The sequence below is a fragment of the Anomaloglossus baeobatrachus genome, chromosome 2 (genome assembly GCF_048569485.1).
Source record: "Anomaloglossus baeobatrachus isolate aAnoBae1 chromosome 2, aAnoBae1.hap1, whole genome shotgun sequence".
NCBI classification, from domain to species: Eukaryota; Metazoa; Chordata; class Amphibia; order Anura; family Aromobatidae; genus Anomaloglossus; species Anomaloglossus baeobatrachus.
The window spans coordinates 10,590,721-10,617,954 of record NC_134354.1 but is presented as its reverse complement, the minus strand read 5'-3'; the positions used below and the strand labels follow the sequence as shown (position 1 = coordinate 10,617,954).

The following is a 27,234-nucleotide window of genomic DNA, read 5'->3' as shown; positions in this document are numbered from 1 at the left end:
TCTCCACCAGCCAGTACATGTACAAGTGTCGACATCTTTCTTAAACTTGTACAGGAAGACCTGCAAAAAATTCCAAGATCCTCTCATGGACATCTGAATCTTCTAGAGGGGGAATCCCGGGCACTGGATCAGTTATCAAAAAATGACAGTATTGTCATAAAAAAATCCGATAAGGGTGGAAATCTTGTTGTTTTAAGCCATGTGAAATATCTTGACATGTGCTATTCCCTACTGAAGGATAGGGAGACATATGAGAGGTTATCGAATGACCCAACCAAAATTTATGTAGATGTTCTTTTTCCCATACTTGATAGAGCTAGGGGTTCTGGCCTGATTTCGGATAACGAATATGAGTTTCTATCACCGCTTAATCCAATGATTCCTGTTTTTTACGCACTTCCTAAAGTGCACAAGGGCCTAGAACCACTTAAGGGTAGGCCCATTGTGGCGGGGATTAATTCCCTTTCCCAGAACATTGGGATCTATGTTGATAAGGTTCTACGCCCCTTTGTAACCGCCCTCCCGTCTTATATCCGAGATACTCCTCATTTACTGCAGATCCTTGAGGATGTAAGTGTGAGCCCGGAGACTATCTTGGCCTCCATTGACGTGGAGGCACTTTATAGCTCAATCCCCCATGAGTTAGGTCTACAGGCAGTTAATTTTTTTCTTAGGACCAGGGCTGTAGAGTGTGCTAGACATAGTAAATTCATCGGAGAATTGCTGTCTTTCACACTACATCATAATTATTTTTTATTTGATACCAAATACTTCCACCAGCTCAGGGGTACAGCTATGGGGAGCCCGTGTGCCCCCAGTTATGCTAATTTATACCTGGGCTGGTGGGAGGAAACGGTAGTTTTTGGGGGGGAGGATGGGGAATCTCATCAATGTATCGGACTTTGGGTCCGGTACATTGATGACATCCTCATCCTCTGGACAGGGTCTATTTTTGATTTTGAGCAATTTGTCGGGGGTCTCAACAAGAATTCCCTAGGGCTCAGATTTACTTATACTTGTGATCACAACTCAATTACCTTTTTGGACCTGGTAATAGTAAAAGACGGGAGAGGTAGGATTCAGACACTCACGCATCGTAAGCCTACGGCAACGAATTCATTATTAAAATGGGACAGTCATCATCCTCTTGCCCTTAGAAAAGGTATTCCAAAGGGGCAATTCTTGCGTATACGCAGGAATTGTTCCAGAGAAGACGATTTCAAAAAACAGGCTGCTGATCTTTTTGACCGTTTTTTGGAGCGTGGTTACCCTAGGCGTATTTTGCAGCAGTCTTATGCTTATGCCCAGAGTACCAACCGACATTCGCTTATGACCCCGAGGATACGTGAAGACAATTCTAACATCACACGTATAATCGGTACTTTTGACACTCAATCAGATAGAGTGTTTTCGGTCATAAAAAAATATTGGGGGATTTTAAGGGCTGACCCTGACCTATCCAAACATATTTCAAAACTGCCAAGTATTACATATAGGCGAGGGCGTTCTTTGGGTGACATGCTGACTCACAGCATGTACCAGGCTCCTAGACCAGAAGGAACTTGGCTGGACAGGAAAATTGTTGGCATGTTCCGTTGTGGTAATTGTAAATATTGTGGATCAATGGAACAATGTAAAGGAATAAAGAGTTCGGCTAATGGTAAAACCTTTTATTTGCGCGATTTTAGTAATTGCAGGACCTCCGGAGTTGTCTATAGGGCATGCTGCACGTGTCCAATGGACTACGTGGGCAAGACCCTGAGAGAACTCCGGAGGAGAGTGGGGGAGCATTTGTCCGACATTCGGAATAAACGAGATACACCAATCTCCCGCCACATGAACGCGACACATAGGGGTGATTTAACTCATATTCGTTTTTCTGTGTTGGAGCTAGTAAAACCTAACCCTAGAGGTGGAGATTTTGACAGGCTCCTTCTACAGAAGGAGTCATCATGGATTTTTAAGCTGGGCTCCCTCTCACCAGGGGGGCTCAACGAACAGCTTATATTCAATTGCTTCCTCCCCACATAGCAAGGACAGGGAATATACTGTTTAAGGGTCTTACTAAACTTTACTCTGGAAGTTTGCCCACTTATTAATATAAGGGGTTTCTATATTATTGGTGATTATCATAATTATCTTTGTAAGTACTTGTCTTAGGAATATATAATAATATATCTATATACATGGTATTAGCCGTATATTGATGGAATTCATGTTATTATTGATGTAATTCATGTTATTATTGTAATATGCAATCATACTTGGCCGTATGTTTATCTGTATATCATGATCGGCCAGTGTAATTTATGTCTAATGTAATCATATTTAATACCTATATTGTTTTTCTTTGCGCCTTAGGGCCTGGGGCGGTAGCTCTGATTGATGTGGTGTTCATCAAAATAATCTAAATACCGCCCTTTGATTTATTCTCAATGGTGGTGGTGAAGAATATCTAAGTCTTATTTTTACGATACTGCGCAAGTGCACGGAGGATCTTCTTATTGGTTCACATGACGCGGCTCTCCTGGGACGCTTTTACCGTTTCTCTGGAGGCCGTGCGCATGCGCAGAGGCCTTTGTACGGAGGATCTTCTCATTGGATCATGTGACGCGGCTCTCCTGGGACGCCTTTCTTCGTATCTATGGAGGCTGCGGCTCCCCTGGGACGCTTCTATTGTTTCTATGGAGGTCGTGCGCATGCGTAGAGGCCTCTGTATGTTGGATCATGTGACACGGCTCTCCTGGGACGCCTTTTTCGTATCTATGGAGGCCGTGCGCATGCGTAGAAGTATCCGCTCCTCCCGTCCATGCTATTTGACCCGAGCAGGCCTCCGTCCTGACGCGGGCACAATGAGCTAGCGATACTGGGCATGCGTGGTCGGATCCTAATATCGCTGGACGGCAATTGTTTTTGATCCTCTTTGGCCCCCGTATGGCACGTGCATTAAGCACGTGTCATGCAGGGGGCGTACACCGGACATCCGATAGCTTCCGCCTTGTTGTGCCCGCAGGTGTTCTGAATAATGTTAGGGGTATATATATACCTATAGGTTGTACAGCTCCATGGCGATCACTTGGACAGTGGTGGTCATCTACACAGCATTGTCTGTGCCATTGCTGATCCTGTCTATCTGGTGCCATGGACCTATACACCTAACCTTCATTTTGGGCAAGTACCTAACTATATTGTTGGCTTTCTATTTGTTCGATACTACTGTGATAATGTTTTTTAAAACTGTGTATCCTTGGATATTTTGATGCTGATTAAGGGCGATCACTTGGACAGTGGTGGTCATCTACACAGCATTGTCTGTGCCATTGCTGATCCTGTCTATCTGGTGCCATGGACCTATACACCTAACCTTCATTTTGGCCTCCTGATGAACCGCACTATCCGTGTGGGGAAACGCGTCGAGGCGGAGGAATTAAGAAGGGATAATTATATGACACCTAAGTGGACGATTCACCTCTATTAAAAAGACTTCTGAAAGAGCAACAGCATATATGTGCCTGGACCTTATGGACTGTTAGACTCCAAAGTCTGGATGTTGAATATTGCCATTTTTTCAGCCTAAGTTAAGTCCTATGCTCGAAGTTCCTTGTGAATCTTGTCTGCCTGTTTATATTTCATTGTCATCTGGAATATATTTTATATGTACATGATCTTGTGATCACTTGTTTACTTACACTGTGGTGTGGAATTTTTTATTGAATAAATAACTGTTTATATTGGGAATATTTGGTAATATTTGTATAACTCTAATATTCCCGGGACGTTTGTTGATCCAAAAACTCTTTTTTGTTAAGTCCTCAACACGGACCTTTGGAAGTTTGGTGTCTCGAAGGTCACATGTGGCTGATGAGGGCCGGAGCTGAGCTAGCTGCAGCTGGTAGTCACGGTCTGCCTGTCGCTCTCGCTCTTCACGCGCTGCCTGCCGCTCTCGCTCCGCAGCCTCACGCTCTGCGTGCCGCTCTGCCCTGCGCTCTGCCAGGAGTTCCTTGTAACCCTTCTGGTCTCCAGCCTGGAGAAGGGCCATAGCCATTTGAAGAAGGCTATCCGAGCCTCCCAGGCTCGGTGGAATGGCACGTGGTGATCTGCGGCACGCTGCAGAGCTAGGCGATTCACTGTCCCTTTCAGAGCGGAGGGCTGGCATCTGGCTCGTTGAGGAACCTTGGGTGAGCTCCTCCTCATCTTGTCCAGCAGTGCCAGGTTGCGCAATGTCCTCGGCAGAACGGTTTTCTGGCGTCGAGCTCCTGGAGGACTCGTGGGCAACCTCCTCATTGCTGTCCACAGCACCGTCCTCCCTCTCTTCGGCTCCTGCCTTAGCATTGGCCAGTTGCATAGCTCTGCTCCTGGTGCCATCAGCCATTCTTGCAGACTTTTGGTCACTGACACAGAACTGACACCTGATGCCTCCACACACCTTACAGTATCTGCACTCTGACACTCTAGTGTTGAGCTAGTCTGAAGACCCCAGCAGCCACAGCTGCTGCAGGCAGTCTTTAGTGTCTGGGAGTATGGGTCTCACACTCACACACACTATTATCTCGATCCCACCGCTATGCCACCAATATGTCACAAACCACCGGGGGGGTCACTCAGAAATCCCCCGCGCTGGCTACCAGTACGTCACAATCGGGGGGTAACAAGTGGGGGTCACCCCTCCTTTATACCTCCCGACCGACAGACAGAGCACGTGACGCGCTCTCTAGCGCCCCTCTTATAGTCAGGCCAATTATGGAATTGCCCGACAATAAGCAAGGAGGCCGCTATACTACTTATGCCGATTATTGAAGGGTCCCCGGTGAGAGTAGGGTATATATTCCCCCGACCTCCGCGGGCGGAATATATAAAATCTCCCCGAATCTCACTGGCCTCCCCACAATAATCCTTGGCACAAACTCGCTGCCACCAACCGCTTCACGGTAACTATTAGCCGAACACACAGACGTGGGATTCAAGATCGAGATAACAGAACAGCCCAAGATTAATTATATAATTTAATCAGCCTAAAGCACACTAGAAACTACAATATATACAATAGGGAATCTACAGAATATACATATGTCAGAGTACAGTTACAGATAAAGCATGGTTTACAACAGGTATGCAATTCAATCAGTTACCTTGTGCGTCTGGCCACAGGGGGGCGCTGTAGACCAGGTTTCCAGGAACTCCCACAGATGTTTCCTACACGTGCCCCCAGCGAGAAGAACGCTGGAAAATGGCCGAAGTAGGGTTATCAACCTGGGCAGATCCAGGTCCCCTCCTACCTTAGTGACCTCACAGGGAAGCACTGCCACTCCCCCTGCATGGATCAGAATTATCCAGCAAAGGGGATATTGGCCATAACTTTGCCTGGGAGCGTCGTAGGCGGACGCCAACGCTCTCATTGTGACAGTTATGAATTTAGCTACAGAACGAGGGGACTCATGACCTGTCTGCCAGTTCCCCATTGGCTGATATCACGCCTGGGGCATTTCCCAATGTCCTGCTCCCATAAAAAGGGTGTGCCGGCATCGTCCACATGCGGAGACACCATTTTTATGGTTGCCATATTTATCGGAAATATGGCTTGCGAGATATGAACCATTTTTTACTGGAGTCGTTCTGTCTGGCTATTTCCATAGCCTTGCTAACTAGCTAGCAGCCCCCACTACAGGGTGACGGCAGGGAGTCATCCTGTGTCCATTGTCCTAAAGCCACCTAATTTCCATATCACAGGACATGGCCATGGGATTTGTTGCTAAACCAGTTGTGTGAAGGAAAGGGGGGGTGACACCAGGAGAGGGCTTCCTGACATACTTGAATATCATGATTTATCGTCATATCTCCGGATTTACCTCACAGAGGGATAGATAGATAGATAGAGGGATAGATAGATAGATAGATAGATAGATAAATAGATGGATAGAGGGATAGATAATAGATAGATAAATTAGATAGAAAGGGATAGATAGATAGAGGGATAGAGGGATAGAGATAGATAGATAGAGGGATAGATAGATAGATAGAGGGATAGATACATAGCTAGATAGATAGAGGGATAGATAGATAGAGATAGATAGATAGAGGGATAGATAGATAGATAGATAGATAGATAGAGGGATAGATAGATAGATAGATAAATAGATGGATAGAGGGATAGATAATAGATAGATAGATTAGATAGAAAGGGATAGATAGATAGAGGGATAGATAGATAGAGATAGATAGATAGATAGAGGGATAGATAGATAGAGGGATAGATAGATAGATAGATAGATAGATAGATAGATAAATAGATGGATAGATAGATAGATAAATAGATGGATAGAGGGATAGATAATAGATAGATAGATTAGATAGAAAGGGATAGATAGATAGATAGAGGGATAGATAGATAGAGATAGATAGATAGAGGGATAGATACATAGCTAGATAGATAGAGGGATAGATAGATAGAGATAGATAGATAGAGGGATAGATAGATAGATAGATAGAGGGATAGATAGATAGATAGATAGATAGATAGATAGATAAATAGATGGATAGAGGGATAGATAATAGATAGATAGATAGATAGAGGGATAGATAGATAGAGGGATAGATAGATAGAGATAGATAGATAGAGGGATAGATAGATAGAGGGATAGATAGAGGGATAGATACATAGCTAGATAGATAGAGGGATAGATAGATAGATAGAGGGATAGATAGATAGAGGGATAGATAGAGGGATAGATAGATAGATAGATAGATAGAGGGATAGATAGATAGAGGGATAGATACATAGATAGATAGATAGAGGGATAGATAGATAGATAGATAGAGGGATAGATAGATAGATAGAGGGATAGATAGATAGATAGATAGATAGAGGGATAGATAGATAGATAGATAGATAGAGGGATAGATAGATAGAGGGATAGATAGATAGATAGATAGATACATAGATAGATAGAGGGATAGATAGATAGCTAGAGGGATAGATAGATAGATAGATAGATAATAGATAGATAGAGGGATAGATAGATAATAGATAGATAGAGGGATAGATAATAGATAGATAGATAGAGGGATAGATAGATAGATAGATAGATAGATAGATAGATAGAGGGATAGATAGATAGATAGATAGATAGAGGGATAGATAGAGGGATAGATAGATAGATAATAGATAGATAGATAATAGATAGATAGAGGGATAGATAGATAGAGGGATAGATAGAGGGATAGATAGAGGGATAGATAGATAGATAATAGATAGATAGAGGGATAGATAGAGGGATAGATAGATAGATAATAGATAGATAGAGGGATAGATAGATAGATAGATAGATAGATAGAGGGATAGATAGAGGGATAGATAGAGGGATAGATAGAGGGATAGATAGATAGATAGATAGATAATAGATAGATAGATAGAGGGATAGATAGATAGATAGATAATAGATAGAGGGATAGATAGATAGATAGATAGAGGGATAGATAGACAGAGTCCCTGTGAGCACACTCTGCATTTCTCATGGTCGGCAGTGTGTTCACATTACCGGCCGTGGGAAATGCCCTGTGGTTACCTCTGCTGTCTCGCTGCGAGGCTGCATTCAGCGCTGTGTCAGTGTCAGTCGCGGCTGGATGCAAGCATCGCAGGACGTGGATTACGCCGGAGCTGTGTGTTTGGGAGGGTTAATAAAGTGGTGAAAGAGGGGGCTTTTTTGTGTTTTATTTAAAATAAAGAATTTTTCAGTGTGTGTGTGTTTATTCACTTTACTTACTGGTTGATCATGTCAGCTATCACATAGACGCTGCCATGATTAAGCCTGGACTTAGTGGCGATGATCCACCGCCATTAACTCCTTATATTACCCTGGATTGCCACCGCATCACGGCAACAGGAAGAGCCGGGGACACTCCGGGACTGCCGCATAATTGATGCGACAGTCCTGGGGCAGCTGCGGGCTGATATTCTCGGCTGCGGGGGGAGGGGGGGGGCATTAACCCTGGCCCTCGCCCTCCCCAGCCTGAGAATACCGGGCCGCCGCTGTGTGCTTACCTCGGCTGGACGGTAAAAATACGGCGGAGCCCATGTTTTTTTTTCTATATGTCCGTTTGATTTGTATGTGTATTCTATATGTCTGTGTGTGAGTGTGAAGTGTGTGTATTCTATGTCTGTGATGTGTGTGTGATGTGTGTGTGATGTGTGTGTGATGTGTGTGTGATGTGTGTGTGATGTGTGTGTGTTTACTCTGCACGGCTTCCTCTTCCTGTCATAATTACATCACTTCCCTGCAAACCGCAGACAAGCGATGTACATTACCGCAGGTAAACCGCGAAATACCGCAGGGAATAACGCAGGAAAACGCAGTGAACCGCACAGAATTTGCTGCCTGCGTCATTCCCTGCGGGATTTCACGATTACATTGCAGTCAACGGAGTGAAATCCCGCAGCGACGTGCGGAAAAGAAGTGACATGCAATTGTTTTTGCTGCGGGAATCCCACAACAAAACATGCAGCTGTCAAATTCCGCCCAGTGCGCACAGCATTTTTTTCCCATAGGTTTTGCTGGTGATTCACTGCAGAGATGTTATGAACATTTCCTGCAGCGAAACATGCAGCAAAACCGCAGGAAATCCGCGGGAAAAACCGGCAAGTGTGCACAGGGTCTAAGACTGATTTTTCACAGGTTTTATGGACTGATGAAATGAGAGTGACTCTTGATGGGCAGATGGATGGGCCAGAGGCTGGATCAGTAAAGGGCAGAGGCTCCACTCCGATCAGACGCCAGCAAGGTGGAGGTGGGCACTGGTATGGGCTGGGGTCATCAAAGATCAACTTGTGGGACCTTTTCGGGTTGAGGATGGAGTGAAGCTCAACTCCCAGACCTACTGCCAGTTTCTGGAAGACAACTTCTTCAAGCAGTGGTACAGGAAGAAGTCGCTATCGTTCAAGAAAACCATGATTTTCCTGCAGGACAATGCTCCATCACATGCATCCAACTACTCCACAGCGTGGCTGGCCAGTAAAGGTCTAAAAGATGAAAAATAATGACATGGCCCCCTTGTTCCCCTGATCTGAACCCCATAGAGAACCTGTGGTCCCTCATAAAATGTGAGATCTACAGGGAGGGAAAACAGTCCACCTCTGGGAGCAGTGTCTGGAGGCTGTGGTGTCTGGAGACTGTGTTGGCTGGAGGCTGCGGTGGCTGGAGGCTGCGGTGGCTGGAGGCTGCGGTGGCTGGAGGATGTGGTGTCTGGAGGCTGTGGTGGCTGGAGGCTGTGGTGTCTGGAGACTGTGGTGGCTGAAGGCTGTGGTGGCTGGAGGCTGTGGTGTCTGGAGGCTGTGGTGGCTGGAGGCTGTGGTGGCTGGAGGCTGTGGTGGCTGGAGGCTGTGGTGGCTGGAGGTTGTGGTGGCTGGAGGCTGTGGTGGCTGGAGGATGTGGTGGCTGGAGGATGTGGTGGCTGGAGGCTGTGGTGGCTGGAGGATGTGGTGGCTGGAGGATGTGGTGGCTGGAGGCTGCGGTGGCTGGAGGCTGCGGTGTCTGGAGGCTGTGGTGGCTGGAGGCTGTGGTGGCTGGAGGATGTGGTCGCTGGAGGATGTGGTGTCTGGAGGCTGTGGTGGCTGGAGGCTGCGGTGTCTGGAGGCTGCGGTGGCTGGAGGCTGTGGTCGCTGGAGGCTGTGGTGGCTGGAGGCTGTGGTGGCTGGAGGCTGTGGTGTCTGGAGGCTGTGGTGGCTGGAGGCTGCGGTGGCTGGAGGCTGCGGTGTCTGGAGGCTGCGGTGGCTGGAGGCTGCGGTGGCTGGAGGCTGCGGTGGCTGGAGGCTGTGGTGGCTGGAGGCTGTGGTCGCTGGAGGCTGTGGTGGCTGGAGGCTGCGGTGGCTGGAGGCTGCGGTGGCTGGAGGCTGCGGTGTCTGGAGGCTGCGGTGTCTGGAGGCTGCGGTGGCTGGAGGCTGTGGTCGCTGGAGGCTGTGGTGGCTGGAGGCTGTGGTCGCTGGAGGCTGTGGTGGCTGGAGGCTGTGGTGGCTGGAGGCTGCGGTGGCTGGAGGCTGCGGTGTCTGGAGGCTGTGGTGGCTGGAGGCTGTGGTCGCTGGAGGCTGTGGTCGCTGGAGGCTGTGGTGTCTGGAGGCTGTGGTGTCTGGAGGCTGTGGTGGCTGGAGGCTGTGGTGTCTGGAGGCTGCGGTGTCTGGAGGCTGCGGTGGCTGGAGGCTGCGGTGTCTGGAGGCTGCGGTGTCTGGAGGCTGTGGTGTCTGGAGGCTGTGGTGTCTGGAGGCTGCGGTGTCTGGAGGCTGCGGTGGCTGGAGGCTGCGGTGGCTGGAGGCTGCGGTGGCTGGAGGCTGTGGTGTCTGGAGGCTGTGGTGTCTGGAGGCTGTGGTGGCTGGAGGCTGTGGTGTCTGGAGGCTGTGGTGCCTGGAGGCTGTGGTGTCTGGAGGCTGTGGTGCCTGGAGGCTGTGGTGTCTGGAGGCTGTGGTGTCTGGAGGCTGTGGTGTCTGGAGGCTGTGGTGGCTGGAGGCTGTGGTGTCTGGAGGCTGTGGTGCCTGGAGGCTGTGGTGTCTGGAGGCTGTGGTGGCTGGAGGCTGTGGTGCCTGGAGGCTGTGGTGTCTGGAGGCTGTGGTGTCTGGAGGCTGTGGTGTCTGGAGGCTGTGGTGGCTGGAGGCTGTGGTGTCTGGAGGCTGTGGTGGCTGGAGGCTGTGGTGGCTGGAGGCTGTGGTGGCTGGAGGCTGTGGTGTCTGGAGGCTGTGGTGTCTGGAGGTTGTGGTGTCTGGAGGCTGCGGTGTCTGGAGGCTGTGGTGGCTGGAGGCTGTGGTGGCTGCTGCACGCAATGTTGATGGTAAACAGATCAAGCAATGACAGAATCTATGGACGGTCGGCTGCTGAGGGTCATCAGAAAGAAAGGGGGCGATATTGGTCACTATTTTTTGGGTTTTGTTTTTATGTCAGAAATGTTTATTTCTATATGTTGTGCAGTTACATTGGTTTCCTGGTGACAATAAACAAGTGAGAGGGGAATAGATTTGTCTTTTATGAAGTTGCCTAATAATTCTGCACAGTAATAGTCACCTGCACAGACAGATCCTCCTAAGAAGCCAAATCTAGAAACCCTCCAACTGCCAAAATATTAAGCTTTGTATTTATGAGTCTTTTGGGTGATTGAGAACAAAGTTGTTGATCAATAATAAAAAAATCCTCTAAAATACAACTTGCCTAATAATTCTGCACACGGTGTAGACAAGCTCTGCGTCACTCATTGCAAGTGTTTATAGTGAGGATGGATACGTCTAGTTGGAATGTGGCCATAAGTATACAAATCACATACTTGCGGTCACATGAACGGCCACTCCTGGTGAATCATCACAGTGTGGAGTGTGCGTGCTGTCAGGATTCACGAGTCTGCAGTCACATCACGTCACTGAAGACTGGTAGCTTCAGGTGGACAATCCCTTTAATTTTCTGGTATTCTTGAATATTTACTGATTCAGGCCAACAACCCTATCATGACTACACAACAAATGCCAACAGACCCAAACTTTCCGGAACTACGCAGATTTTTGGGAAACAATCCAGGAAAATTGACGGTGTCCTGTACCATAAAGGGGCAGAATTTACCCACGAGGGTCTTCATTGCAGGATCTGATGTGTGCTGTCAAGATCTGGGCCCGGACTCATTCCCTCGGTATTTTCCAGCACCGGTGTTGGTAATTATGTGAACGCCGGACTGTTTTTTTTAGATATGACGAGCGTTGTGTGCCATCCGGCTATTTACACTGGTTATAATATCTCCGGACAGAAATAAAACCATTTAGGAAATAAGTGATGGATGTGTGTTATGGAGCCGCTTCCTTCTGGGCCGCAGATCAGTCGCAGACACCGGTGACCGGGGAGCGTGACGTCACTCGGTGCCGGCTCTTGTCCTTGGAAGCCCTCACGAAGGTTGGAAAGGCGTCTGCCGCCCTCCTACAAGAAAGCCCGAAATCTCACACAAGTCCACTACATATCCACTGCTGCTGCTTGTGTCATATTATATCGTGTGTGCTGCACCGCCGCCATGTGTCAGTACGAAGAAGTAATATTACCTTATAGTAAATGAATATGGACATCTTAGGATGCATTTTGTATATAAATGTGTGTATTCTGTGTAATATCTAAACATTTTGCCATCTCTAGCCTCTGAGTTGCACTGTGCATTGCTGACTGTAGAATGAGTTAACTGAGGATCCACCAGTGAGTTCATAACTCTCTTATCTGTCTTTTTGAGCCCCTCTCAGTGGCTTTATGACCACAGACCATATGACCTTTGTGCTAAAAAAAATCAGGTGAGAGGACTTTAGAAAATGATAGATATAACAGTGCTATAAACCTCCCCTTAGGCCCCTTCACAAGTCAGTGATTCCGGCACGTATGTCGCCATTTTCATATCTACCGGAGACACGAACATATGAAACCCATTGAAATCAATGGGTCTGCACACACATCGGTGTTTTCTCATGGACGTGTGTCCGTGTGCCGTGTCCATGTGTTTAGCACGGTTACAAGACCGTTTTTCTCCTGCAGCACGGGTGTTACACGGACCACACAGTGATGTGATCTGTGGGACATTAGTGTGACATGTACCAGATAAAACACGGGTCTGTGAAATAAAATTATTTTCTATACTCATCTGTGTTCCTGGCTGCTGTCTCTTGCTTCTAAGCCCACTCATTATGCTCTTGAATATTCACTGCACCACGGACCTGAAAGCAACAGCAGCGCCGGAGACAGCAGCATCGGGGACAGCAGCATCGGGGACAGCAGCGCCGGAGACAGCAGCATCAGGGACAGCAGCACTGGAGACAGCAGCGCCGGAGACAGCAGCATCGGGGACAGCAGCGCCGGAGACAGCAGCATCAGTGACAGCAGCACTGGAGACAGCAGCGCCGGAGACAGCAGCATCGGGGACAGCAGCGCCGGAGACAGCAGCGCCGGAGACAGCAGCGCCGAAGACAGCAGCATCGGGGACAGCAGCATCGGGGACAGCAGCATCAGGGACAGCAGCACTGGAGACAGCAGCACCGGAGACAGCAGCATCGGGGACAGCAGCTACGGGGACAGCAGCTACGGGGACAGCAGCGCCGGGGACAGCAGCGCCGGAGACAGCAGCGCCGAAGACAGCAGCGCCGGAGACAGCAGCGCCGGAGACAGCAGCGCCGGAGACAGCAGCATCGGGGACAGCAGCGCCGGAAACAGCAGCGCTGGAGACAGCAGCGCCGGAGACAGCAGCGCCGGAGACAGCAGCATCAGGGACAGCAGCTACGGGGACAGCAGTGCTGGAGACAGCAGCGCCGGAGACAGCAGCGTCGGGGACAGCAGCGCCGGAGACAGCAGCGCTGGAGACAGCAGCGCCGGAGACAGCAGCGCCGGAGACAGCAGCATCAGGGACAGCAGCGCCGGAGACAGCAGCATCGGGGACAGCAGCGCCGGAGACAGCAGCGCTGGAGACAGCAGCGCCGGAGACAGCAGCATCAGGGACAGCAGCTACGGGGACAGCAGTGCTGGAGACAGCAGCGCCGGAGACAGCAGCATCAGGGACAGCAGCTACGGGGACAGCAGTGCTGGAGACAGCAGCGCCGGAGACAGCAGCATCGGGGACAGCAGCGCCGGAGACAGCAGCGCTGGAGACAGCAGCGCCGGAGACAGCAGCGCTGGAGACAGCAGAGCCGGAGACAGCAGCGCTGGAGACAGCAGAGCCGGAGACAGCAGAGCCGGAGACAGCAGCGCCGGAGACAGCAGCATCAGGGACAGCAGCTACGGGGACAGCAGTGCTGGAGACAGCAGAGCCGGAGACAGCAGCGCCGGAGACAGCAGCGCCGGAGACAGCAGCGCTGGAGACAGCAGAGCCGGAGACAGCAGCGCCGGAGACAGCAGCATCAGGGACAGCAGCTACGGGGACAGCAGTGCTGGAGACAGCAGCGCCGGAGACAGCAGCATCAGGGACAGGTGAGTAAAAAGTTCCTGATGTCCGTGTGCTATCACGGTGAACACTAGTGTGCCAAAATCATGGCACATGGATGGGTTATACGCACCTTCAACATGGTCTGTGCAAAACACAAACATTTTTCATAGACGTGTGAAGGAGGCCTTAGCACGGTGTTTCTCAACTCCAGTCCTCAAGACCCACCAACACATCATGTTTTCAGGTGTTCCTCAATATTAGACAGGGAATAAGTCCATCACCTGTGCGACATTAAGGAAATCCTGAAAACCTGATCTGTTGGTGGGTCTTGAGGACTGGAGTTGAGAAACACTGCTTTAGCAGGAGCTCATTGGCGGATTATTCCAGCAATGTCCTAGGAAATAAAGAGCTAGTAGAAGGCAAATGGTGCAATTTATTTTAACGACACCAAATGCAAAAACCTGCAGTTGACTATCGCTGTAGTGTTATGGATAGAAGTTTCGCTGTCTGAGGCGCTGCTGGTAGGAGCAAACGTTTCGCACTGTCCTGTTATGGGTCAGAATGTGGTCAGTGCCACACATGTCCTCACTAGAGATGAGTGAACCTGAAGTTCGGTACAAACCCAGTCTTTTCCCAAGAAAACAAAGTTTGGGTTCGGAGTTGAGGCGCTTTACAAATGCAAACCACTCGCGCGAGCATCGCTGAGCTCAGGTGCGCTCGGTGCTCAGCCCAGTGTGAGCCGCTTGCAGTCCCTGAACAGCTCGTACTGGGGATAATAACAGCGGGATCAGATGTAGTGTGGATCAAAGATAAAAAAAATTGGAAAAACCCCGTCCACCCTCCTCCGGAAGTGATCTGTTTACGGCTGGCTGCACATGGGTGGAAACCCAAACTGCCAATCAGTGACTTCAAATGAGTTCAGGTCAAGTCCGGGTCCAAAGGTGAACTGTAAAAAAGTTCAGCTGGACTAACAGAACCCAAATTCCCCGGGTCCGCTCATCTCTAGTCCTCACACACCCACTAGAACTGTTCTGAATTGCAAAAAAGAAAGTGCTTTACCACCAATAGCACAGTCAGAAGCGGAGAAGCCACAGCTAGCTAGCACATAGGGGTGAGTAATGTACCGCCCCGCGGACTCGGCTGCGGCCGCCGAGCCGCTCGGATCCGTGCTCGTACTGCGGGTGGTGGCTCGAGCCTCTTACGGACCCGGGGGTCACGTCGCTCTGCAAGGGAGTTGGCGCTACACGCGGGGATTCGGGGTGTTTGGATTTGAGGTGATAGTTCGTGACGCCACCCGCGGGTTGTGGTGATTGTGGACACCACCGCTGCGGTGAAGGTACAGGGATCCCAGGAGCGGTGTAATGGCGCAGCTAGGTGTTGACCCCTCCGTGGGTAGGGGTAGTTGGTCCCGGGGTCCGGGTGCAGGGTATAGTGTTGCGGTGCAGCGCGGCATGGTGCCTGATGGCACTGGTGTACTCACTCTGACACAAGACACTGGAGTCGCTGGTAAACCAAACAGAGTGATGAACGGGGCCCGCAGCCGGCTGCAGCTTTTCCCAGGTTAGGTTGGTAATGTCCGCTTTTCTCCTGCACCTCTGTATGTGAATCTTGACTCCTGTGCCTAGGCACAGGCAGTCCGCTCCCCGGCGTGTATCTGTCGTAGGAGCCCGTTTGCCCGCAGACGCTGGCCCTTTGGATCTCTGGCCCTTGGCAGTGGCACTTATCCGGAATGGTTGGGCTGTTGCCTTCAATCGGGACTTAGGTGGGAATGAACCCCTGAGGTCCAGACCGCAATCAGTTAATTTGACTATGGTGGTGGCTTCTAGCCTAGTTCGGGGTCTGAATACCCTGCCTGGTGCTCCGGTATCCAGTTGGCTCCCCGGTTCGGTTCCGGCGGGCCACTACCCTGTCCCGGTCCCTTACAATTCCACCAGTCATCTTCCCGGTCTCCTGCAGGTGGCCACTACCGTCTACCTCCTTGCCAATGGTGACTGGGCTCCAACCCAGCCACCGGAATAGTCTTTGGCAGGCCTGAGTACAGGTCTGCTTCTGGACTTGAACTTGACTCCACTTTCTCTCCTCACAACTCCAACTACTACCGCTACTACTGCTACTACTACTACTCTGTTTCTCCCGCCTCCAGGCCTGTAAACTCCTCGGTGGGCAGAGCCAAATGCCTGGCTCCACCCCCCTGGTGTGGACATCAAACCTGGAGGGTGGTGACAAGGCTTTTAGTTTGACTGCTGTTACCTAACTGGGAAGGGGGTGTAGTGTTGTTGTGTCTACCTGGGACGACCTGGATAGTCCAGGGCGTCACAGTAGCACTAGATATAACCGTGCAGTGTCCCAGGACTGCAGAGAGGGTCACAGGACAGCATGTAGGAAGTGCCACCTACATGAGAGAACCACCATTAGAGGGATAGGTGAGGGTTTAACCACCCAAGAGGGGGTGAGGAGAATGTCACTTGTCAAATCTGAATACTGATTAGAAATGACCAACTCTCTCCAAAATGTATTTTATCCGATCCCCTCACATTCAACAGATGCAATTTTGTTTGAAAAATATAGAACAAAATGAAAATGAAAATGCCCCAATTATCGTGAGGAAGTGGTTACAATGGAAAAATATATACGCTACTGTCCTCATCTGGTTTTATGCCACTGTCGCAGCTCATGGTCCTCTGCCGCAGTCTTCAGTTCTTCCTACATCCCGGTAGGTGAGGTCAGTCTGAAGCCGGTGAGTGACCTCTTGGCCTCACGCAACGGAGGGCAGAAGAACCGGGAAGCTGCATTGGTGGCGAAGGTGGTGTAGGAACTTGTGAGGAAACAAGAGTGTATAGTTCTTTTTTATTATTATTTTAGCTATTTCCCATGGACGAAGAGAGCTTGAGTGACTCAAAACCCCAAAATGTGAGACTTTGAGGAATTTTATTTTCTTGGGAAATTCATAGTCAAATTATTTTGTCTAGAATAACTTCACTTATCGCTATTAGGGCCCGTGGCTACAATCGGGAATAGCAGCATTTTGGATGCAGAGTGTTTCTGCTGTGTGCAAAACGCTGCATTGTACAGTACAAGCACAGTCGACGGTATATAGAAAAATCCTATGCCCATGGTGCTTATTTTCTCTGTAAAGTAAAGTGACATGTGGCGCGGCTTCCCAAGCCGCAACATGTCAATTTATGCTCCGCGGGGGAGAACACAGCAAAAGTCCACAGTGCCCCGAACGTTGATCATGGGCATGGACAGCTTGCGTCTCCGGGGTTGACATTGCATCTAGAACACTGTCTATGGATCATGTCCACCCACCCATTAGGTGAAGGGGATTGCTACGCCAGCTTGAGACTAGTGCCTGAGTGTGAGACACTGACAAGGGTGGGCAACAAGAGTGTCCAAAGTGTAGACAAACTATGAGGGGGCATTGCTGCAATAAAGATAATGTCGAAGTGATGGAGGTGCTGCTGAGGAAAGTGCCAGCAGTCCATTGCAAGTGTCTCCCACTGTTAAACTACATCTGTTGTCTCTTGTGACACTGTGTAACTATAAAGCTCATTGCCTCGATGTAAGTGAAAGGGAACCTGTCGTAGGATTCCTGCTGCTCAAACCACGATCAGCTTTAATCATGATCTGGATACATGATTGCAGTATGGTATGTTTTTTTTCGACATGTCCAAGATTTCCAGAGAAACTATAGTTTGGAAAATCTTCAGACGAGACTACTCTGGCAACACCCCTAACTCACTTCTCACCATGCGAGGTAATGTAGAGGTCTCTCACTTAGGGGGGGGCAACTGTCAATCACCTGGAGTGGCGCTAGCAGAAGCCGGCCCAGGGGCAGCACTGGACGAGTCTCATCACTGGCTATGCTCCATGATTGGATCTTCACAAAAATCTACATAGCTTCAATCACACAGCCAGACTGTGATCTGGATCATGGTGACCGTGGTCTGGACAGTGTGAGCCAGATGACAGGTTCCCTTTAAGTTGTTGAGCTTGTCTTGTCTCCCTTGTATAATTCCTAGAAACTGCTTTGCCACCGCAGGCCACACCATCTTGTCATATTTAATGAGTGAGCGCCGGGTCAATGCTATTACTCTCCTTATTCTGACTCACGGATACATAGGACGTGATGGCGCCTGAACACAACGTTTTCTTCGAGCATTCGTATTACCGTACTTACGTTCATATCGGTTCCTCAGATAGTTTAACTCGGCCACAATCTCATTGCGAGAAGACTCCAGGAAAAGACGAATGTTTTAACTGAAAATCTTGTATTGATGATAATGCAGCAGGGAAAAACTGTTTTTCTTCAGAGAGTATACAACACGTTACATAAGATGGCTGAAACAAAACACTACATGTAGAAGAAGGGCGGGCAATGCTGACATCACAAAACTACAGGGAGGAGGAAGGGACAAAAACAAGGAAAGTCAAAGCTTCTACCTAGGAACACAAAGGCAGCAATGAAAACATTGAATAATTCCCAGGTCATGGGACATGACTGTCCTCATGTTCCCGGTAAGGCTCGCGAGAGCATAAAAGGAAGTTTTACAAGGAGCATATCATCTTATAATGCTGTTCTGTACCACATACATCAGAACGAACCAACGCCCTCACAAATTGATCATAGTTTCAGTAATTACAGTGCTATAATTAACTATTAAGTAGAATGTTGCCTTAACCTCAAACAAATATTGATGTTTTCTTCTTTTATTTCTCACCATTGCTTTCTTCCCCTTCTTTATTTTTTTGCAGATACAACTTCCGTGGGTTCCGCTGGTTACAAGCCATGATATTTGCAATCGAAGAAATTAACAACTCCACCACCCTCCTGCCCAACATTACACTGGGATACAGGATCTTTGACACCTGTAACACCGTATCCAAAGCTCTGGAGGCTACGCTTAGCTTTGTGGCCCAAAACAAGATCGATTCCCTGAATCTCGATGATTTCTGCAACTGTTCGGAACACATGCCGTCCACAATCGCTGTGGTGGGAGCCACCGGCTCTGGAATATCAACTGCAGTAGCCAATCTGCTAGGACTTTTCCATATACCTCAGGTGAGAACAGTAAGGGGGATGTGATGAATGAAGTCATTGGAACAAAGGTGATGTGAAGGTTTGGTCAAAATTTCAAAAATAATCAAGATTAGTAAACAACCAACAAATCTTCAAAAAGTGCACAACTACCAAATTTACAAAAAGTGCACAACCACCAAATTTACAAAAAGTGCACAACCACCAAATTTACAAAAAGTGCACAACCACTAAATTTACAAAAAGTGCGCAACCACCAAATTTACAAAAAGTGCGCAACCACCAAATTTACAAAAAGTGCACAACCACTAAATTTACAAAAAGTGCGCAACCAGCAAATTTATAAAAAGTGCGCAACCATCAAATTTACAAAAAGTGCACAACCACCAAATTTACAAAAAGTGCACAACCACCAAATTTACAAAAAGTGCACAACCACCAAATTTACAAAAAGTGCACAACCACCAAATTTACAAAAAGTGCACAACCACTAAATTTACAAAAAGTGCGCAACCAGCAAATTTATAAAAAGTGCACAACCATCAAATTTACAAAAAGTCCACAACCACCAAATTTACAAAAAGTGCGCAACCATCAAATTTACAAAAAGTCCACAACCACCAAATTTACAAAAAGTCCACAACCACCAAATTTATAAAAAGTGCACAACCACCAAATTTATAAAAAGTGCACAACCACCAAATTTATAAAAAGTGCACAACCACCAAATTTACAAAAAGTCCACAACCACCAAATTTACAAAAAGTGCGCAACCATCAAATTTACAAAAAGTCCACAACCACCAAATTTACAAAAAGTCCACAACCACCAAATTTATAAAAAGTGCACAACCACCAAATTTACAAAAAGTACACAACCACCAAATTTACAAAAAGTGCGCAACCATCAAATTTATAAAAAGTGCACAACCACCAAATTTACAAAAAGTGCACAATCACCAAATTTACAAAAAGTGCACTACCATCAAATTTACAAAAAGTGCACAACCACCAAATTTACAAAAAGTGCACAACCATCAAATTTACAAAAAGTGCACTACCATCAAATTTATAAAAAGTCCACAACCAGCAAATTTACAAAAAGTGCACAACCACCAAATTTACAAAAAGTGCGCAACCAGCAAATTTACAAAAAGTGCACAACCACCAAATTTACAAAAAGTGCGCAACCACCAAATTTACAAAAAGTGCACAACCACCAAATTTACAAAAAGTGCGCAACCATCAAATTTACAAAAAGTACACAACCATCAAATTTACAAAAAGTGCGCAACCATCAAATTTACAAAAAGTGCACAACCAGCAAATTTATAAAAAAGTGCACAACCACCAAATTTACAAAAAGTGCGCAACCATCAAATTTACAAAAAGTGCGCAACCATAACATTTATAAAAAGTACACAACCATCAAATTTATAAAAAGTGCACAAGCACCAAATTTAGAAAAAGTACACAACCATCAAATTTATAAAAAGTACACAACCATCAAATTTATAAAAAGTGCACAACCACTAAATTTTATAAAAAGTCCACATCCCTCAAATTTACAAAAAGTGCACAACCATCAAATTTATAAAAAGTGCACAACCACTAAATTTACAAAAAGTGCGCAACCAGCAAATTTATAAAAAGTCCACAACCAGCAAATTTATAAAAAGTGCACAACCAGCAAATTTATAAAAAAGTGCACAACCACCAAATTTACAAAAAGTGCGCAACCATCAAATTTATAAAAAGTACACAACCACCAAATTTATAAAAAGTCCACATCCCTCAAATTTACAAAAAGCGCACAACCATCAAATTTATAAAAAGTGCACAACCATCAAATTTATAAAAAGTGCACAACCACCAAATTTACAAAAAGTGCGCAACCATCAAATTTATAAAAAGTCCACAACCAGCAAATTTACAAAAAGTGCGCAACCATCAAATTTATAAAAAGTCCACAACCAACAAATTTACAAAAAGTCCACAACCAGCAAATTTACAAAAAGTGCGCAACCATCAAATTTACAAAAAGTGCGCAACCATCAAATTTACAAAAAGTGCACAATCACCAAATTTATAAAAAGTAAACAACCATCAAATTTATAAAAAGTGCACAACCAGCAAATTTATAAAAAGTGCACAACCATCAAATTTATAAAAAGTGCACTACCATTAAATTTATAAAAAGTGCACAACCAGCAAATTTATAAAAAGTCCACAATCACCAAATTTACAAAAAGTGCACAACCACCAAATTTATAAAAAGTGCACAACCAGCAAATTTATAAAAAGTGCACAACCATCAAATTTATAAAAAGTGCACAACCATCAAATTTATAAAAAGTACACAACCACCAAATTTATAAAAAGTGCACAACCATCAAATTTATAAAAAGTGCACAACCATCAAATTTATAAAAAGTGCACAACCATCAAATTTATAAAAAGTGCACAACCACCAAATTTACAAAAAGTACACAACCACTAAATTTATAAAAAATGACAAATACCTTTGTGAATCTTTCATATAGCGTGATATGGTATAGGGTAGAGGACCCTGGGGGGAAGTCTGGGGGTGCTCATCTCATCAAATTGTGCATGTCACAACCCCATTATATGCTGCAGTCACGATCATGGAGAGAAGGAAATCTTCATCTGCAAAAACATTGAAGAGTAATAGGTGATGGATATTTCTGGTTGACGGCGCTGCTGTTGGAAAAGTATTCATTCCATGGCTGTGACAGTATGTAATAATGGCTTTATTATGCATTTCAAGTTTGTGCCGAATTCAGTTTTTAAAAAAACATAAATACCGTGTTTCCCCGAAAATATGACACTGTCATTTTTTTTTGCCCCGAAAAATGCGCTAGGGTTTATTTTCAGCGTAGAGTTTATTTAGGGGGATACATGGGTTGGGGGTACGTTTACCCGCTAAAAAAGTCAGACCCCATCCGCAGAGTAGAATCATACTTACCAGACCCCTGCCGGGTCCTCAGTGCACACTCCTTGCAGGTTCTTGTCTTCACAGTGGTCCTCTCCTGCTTACGGCCGTCCGGCACTCACACACACGTCAGAAACATGCATACACACACACATCCAGTGATACCGCACTGCTTCCGGCAGACAGGGGGACCTGGAACGCTGTGAATATGAGGACCTGCAGTGGAACACATCAAGGTACTGCGCTGAAATGCTTCAATGTGTTCTACCTCAGGTTCTCGATGTGTTCCACTGCAGGTCCTCTCATTCTACAATGTGCCACGTCACCGGAGCAGTACAGTATCACCGGATGTGCGTATGTGTGTGTGTGTGTGTGTATGTATGTATGTATGTGTGCGTGTGTGCGTGTGTATGTATGTATGTATGTGTGTGCGTATGCGTGTGTGTGTGTGTATGTATGTATGTATGTGTGTGTGTGTGTGTGTGTGTGTGCGTGTGTGTGTGTTTGTATTCCACCGCAGGTCCTCAATGTATTCCATTCCAGGTCCTCTCATTCTACAGTGTCTCACATCACCGGAGCAGTATGGCATCACCGGATAAGTGTATGTATGTATGTGTGTGTGTGTGTGTCTGTTCCTCAATGCATTCCACTGCAGGTCCAGTGTCCCACAGAATCCCGGTCTGTTGAGTATGATTGCGGGTTCTGTCTTCTTTCTTTTGGGAGTGTCTTCTTTTTTTAATGTCTTTCTTTAGTGTCCTGCAGTATTCTTTAACTTTTTTAGCTGAGTGGACACTTCATTATTGAACTGAAACTAGGGCTTATTTTCAGGGTAGGGCTTATATTAAAGCCTCACTCCCAAAAGGCCAAAAATTCCTGGTAGGGCTTATTTTTGGGATAGCATTTATTTTTGGCGAATCACGGCAGGTACCTAGTAGTAGTATTAGTATGTAGTCTTTTTCTGAAAAAAGTAATAAAGCTACTATTGTATACTAATTTTCCAGCACCAACACGGTCAACCAGAAGCGTCCATCTCCTTTTACTACTCAATTTTATTTATGTTGTTTCGCTACTCAAATGAATTCTATGGGAGAGTCATGACTAGTCCTATTGTCACCACACTTGGACTTCGAAATTACCAGCTCTGTTGTTGTCTGACTCTCTGCACTCTCACACTTGATAATTGATAAGGATAGACCATAAATATCAGAACAGTGCTGATTTGACTCTTGACACTTTTGGACTTCAAAACAAATGGCCTCTGATCATGACAACGGGTATGGTCGAGTCATTCTTGAAGACTTTACATAAACCCCCCACCATTACCTTATCTAAAATAAACAGACTGCACACCAATATGGATTTTATTGGCCACAGCAGCCTTTTATTATAACAAAACAACATAAATAACAGAAATCCACTCAACAGAACCGGAGGGTGGTCCTCGAAGCCCCAAGAACCTGCCGACGGGTATTCTACCCAAACTGTAGCCAGACTGATGTTTTACCTCCAGCCGCTCAAGCACCGGCTCGGAGGCACCAGTTAACCAACAACCTGGCCTCATCTGAACACATGTCCCCAACCCGCGGCCCACCAGGCCTACCACGGGATTCCTCTACCCGCCGGCATATAAAGAGTGCACATGAGGGGTCCAGAACCTGACGGGTTCCCCCCCACCGTTCCGCCACAAACCGCAAATTCCAACTTCGAGGACCCTCCTCCCCTTCGCTATGCTGCTATGACAAGAAAAGAAAATTGGGAGGGTGGGTGGGAGATTGTACCGTTTTCTGTGCCAAAATGGATGACCCCACTAACTGACCACCCCTTATAAACCCATTAATTGTTCCCGCCCCCACTAACTACGCCCATAATGCACAATTCAAACTTCCTCTATTCCTGCCCCATCTAAGTATCTTTAACCCCTGCCTAACCCCCGTCATTTTAAAAACCCCCTCTCTTATTCCCGACCTAACCCAGTCATGTCGGCCTCCCTTTTAAGGCTGTGCCCCGTACGGCCTCTCTTGACAACGGGTATGGTCGAGTCATTCTTGAAGACTTTACATAAACCCCCCACCATTACCTTATCTAAAATAAACAGACTGCACACCAATATGGATTTTATTGGCCACAGCAGCCTTTTATTATAACAAAACAACATAAATAACAGAAATCCACTCAACAGAACCGGAGGGTGGTCCTCGAAGCCCCAAGAACCTGCCGACGGGTATTCTACCCAAACTGTAGCCAGACTGATGTTTTACCTCCAGCCGCTCAAGCACCGGCTCGGAGGCACCAGTTAACCAACAACCTGGCCTCATCTGAACACATGTCCCCAACCCGCGGCCCACCAGGCCTACCACGGGATTCCTCTACCCGCCGGCATATAAAGAGTGCACATGAGGGGTCCAGAACCTGACGGGTTCCCCCCCACCGTTCCGCCACAAACCGCAAATTCCAACTTCGAGGACCCTCCTCCCCTTCGCCACCAGCATAAATGTTTTGCAAACCTCAAACATTTATGTCCCTCCACAACTTTAGAGCGACCTCAATGCCTTCTTGTATTGACACACACCATATGTCCAAACCCACTGCATTTAGGTGGACTCCGTCCCGTCTCCAAAATTCTCCATCCCCCGACTCCAAATCCGGATGACGGACCGCCACTGCCCCGTTTCTGGCCATAAAGCGACCCACGGCTCTATTTACCTTAACGCGCGCCTTATTTATCCTATCTACGGACCTTGCATCTCGCCAGACCTTCCTTGGGACAATATCCGACCACACTGTTGTTACCTTTGGGTACATTGCCCACAACCGCAAGAGATCAAATTTAATATCTTTTATCAGCTCCCGAAAAGGCCTTTTTCCCAGATCGTTGCCCCCGATATGCAACACTAGCACATCAGGGGCCCGATCCAGCCTCGCAAAAAAATTAAATTCAGGCAGGAACTGTTTCCATGCCATGCCACGTTTACCAATCCAGCGAAGTATAGCATCCTCCCTAGAGAAATGTAATTGCCTACCGCTTGGACGAACTGCAGCCCGCAATGCCGCCCAGAAGACAAAAGAATGCCCCATGATCCACACTAGAAGAGGGCCAGCACCTGAGGGAATAACAAAAGAAAAAACTAAGAAGAAACCGGACACTGAAACATAAAGTAAAAACATTTTCACATTTCACAACCTGTCAATTCGCACATATGACTTGAATCTTCCAGATTCCCACCTTCCAATCCTTTTTACCACTTCATCACTGAGCCCTCTCCTGGCTGCTTCAGTGGCTGCGCCTATTCTAAAAGAATGGCTGCCAAAATCCGCTGATGAGAAACCACCCCGCTCCAAACAGCGTTTGAAAATAGATATAAATTGAAATCGAGACAATGAGGAACCATCCGCATGTACCAACAACGGAATGTTAGCCCCTCCAGCTACTGAACCGAATTCCCTTAAACAACGGACCGGACACATCGCCGATCCGGGGACTCCAAACACCACCACTCTGCAACCTTTTCCTAACTGATCAGTTTTAGAAGAACGAATTAATATTTCAATCCTGTCCTCATAAAGATCGACACTATCCCTCGATAGACCATCCCTTTTAAATCTGGAGGTGCACACCAGCTCCCCTAACCGCAAAGCTGCAAAGAATGCCAAGGAAAAAGCTAACTTAAAGAGACGCTTCTCCCAAATAGAAGTACAAACCCTATCCACTTGCCTCCCCAAACTCAACAGCAATTCGTAAGAAATTGGTCTTCTCTTATCTTCCACTTTCCAACCTCTCCTCCATCCTTTTAGCGCTTGCGCGACTAAAAAGGATTTTGTTACATCCTTAAGGCCCCTAACCTTGAAGCCAAAGGCTAAACCAGCTAAAAAACGATTAACTTTTGGAACCGACCAACCAGCTTCCCAATAATGGCCTACTAGCATTAACAACCGACCATCGTCCTCCATGTCGCCCCCTACAGATAACTTCCAATCCTCCCAAACTTTCCAAGCCTGAGAGTAGGCTGACCAGGTACCACCTGATAATGATCCGGAAATCAGCTTCCTTGCCGCTCGAATGGCAGAACCCACAACTCCATTGGACAAGTCAGACCTTTGGCTTCTGCTGCAGGTGCCAATCTCTGAAAAAGCGCCGTCTGTGAACAAGAAATTGAATCAGCGATAAGATTATGTGCCCCCGCTTCAAATTCCGCCACCAACCAAGAATTTAAAGACAAACACAAAAGAACCAGTTTTTGCAACACCTTAACTACCGGGGGGGACGCCGCTGACAATGAATTAATTGCTGACACCACTTTTTCATTGCTGCCACAGAACTTCAATTTTTTATTCCTGAACCTGTCACCCCAAAGTGTCAACGCCACTACCAGGGGGAACAGTTCGATCAATGTCGCATTTTTCAACAAACCCGCGGACCTCCACTCCATTGGCCACTTGCCATAAATCCAGCTGCCATGACAGTATGCTCCAAAACCCTCAGCCCCCACCGTGCTTATGAATAGGCCTGCCACACTCAGTTTTTCCACAGGGTCCATCCACAACGACTTTCCATTGTAAACTTTCAGAAAATCAGCCCACACCTGCAAGTCCTCCCTAAGTTCCTTTTTCAACCTAATGAAATGATGAGGAGCTTTTACCCCACCTGTTGCCATTGCCAGCCTTCGGCAAAAGGCCCTGCCCATGGGCATGATGCGGCAGGCGAAATTTAACTTCCCAAGTAGCGACTGAAGTTCTCTCAACGTTATCTTTCGTAACTGCCTGGCTCTCTTCACCTCCGCCAAAAGCTCTGCCACTTTTTGCTCTGGTAGTCGACACTCCATAGCTACTGTATCAATGACAATGCCTAAGAAGCTCAATACCATAGTCGGCCCTTCCGTCTTATCTGCTGCCAATGGAATGCCAAACCTCCGAGCTACCGTTTCCATGGTATGCAGTAGCAGGGAGCATTCGAAAGAATCGGCCGGGCCTATACACAAGAAATCATCTAGATAATGTATAAAAGATTTCACACCCGAGACCTCCTTTACAACCCACTCCACGAATGTACTAAAAGCCTCAACATAGGCACACGACAGAGAACAGCCCATTGGCAGACACCGGTCAATGAAAAAACCTCCGTTCCAACAACACCCTAATAAATGCAGACAATCTGGGTGAACCGGCAATAATCGGAACGCCGCTTCAACATCCGTTTTTGCCAACAAAGCTCCTTTTCCAAATTTTCTCACCCATTCGATAGCCGAGTCAAACAAAGTGTAAATAACTGAACACAGGTCCGGATCAATCCCGTCATTCACAGATGCTCCCCTGGGAAATGACAGGTGATGGATAAGCCG

The 27,234-nt window shown here is 47.1% G+C and overlaps 2 protein-coding genes across 5 annotated transcripts in view; one reads left to right on the top strand and one right to left on the bottom strand.

The window, feature by feature from the left end:
• CASR (calcium sensing receptor) overlaps window positions 1-27,234 on the top strand; it is a 220,895-nt gene that overhangs the window by 122,445 nt on the left and 71,216 nt on the right. The window contains exon 3 of the mRNA XM_075334868.1: window positions 18,664-18,970. Within this exon, the coding sequence (XP_075190983.1) occupies window positions 18,664-18,970 (307 nt within the window). The remainder of the gene's footprint in view (window positions 1-18,663; window positions 18,971-27,234) is intronic.
• LOC142290838 (uncharacterized) overlaps window positions 1-27,234 on the bottom strand; it is a 99,628-nt gene that overhangs the window by 69,892 nt on the left and 2,502 nt on the right. Inside the window, exon 2 of one of the 4 annotated variants that reach the window (XR_012750388.1) lies at window positions 24,919-24,999. The exons of 2 other annotated variants lie outside the window; for them this stretch is intronic. Coding sequence is in view for 1 of the 2 variants with exons in the window: in XM_075334870.1 (XP_075190985.1) it covers window positions 25,073-26,034 (962 nt within the window). In the remaining variant the exon portion in view is untranslated. Of the gene's footprint in view, window positions 1-24,918; window positions 25,000-25,072; window positions 26,035-27,234 lie in introns of those variants that run through there. One more of the 4 variants, XM_075334870.1, reaches the window with a different exon arrangement.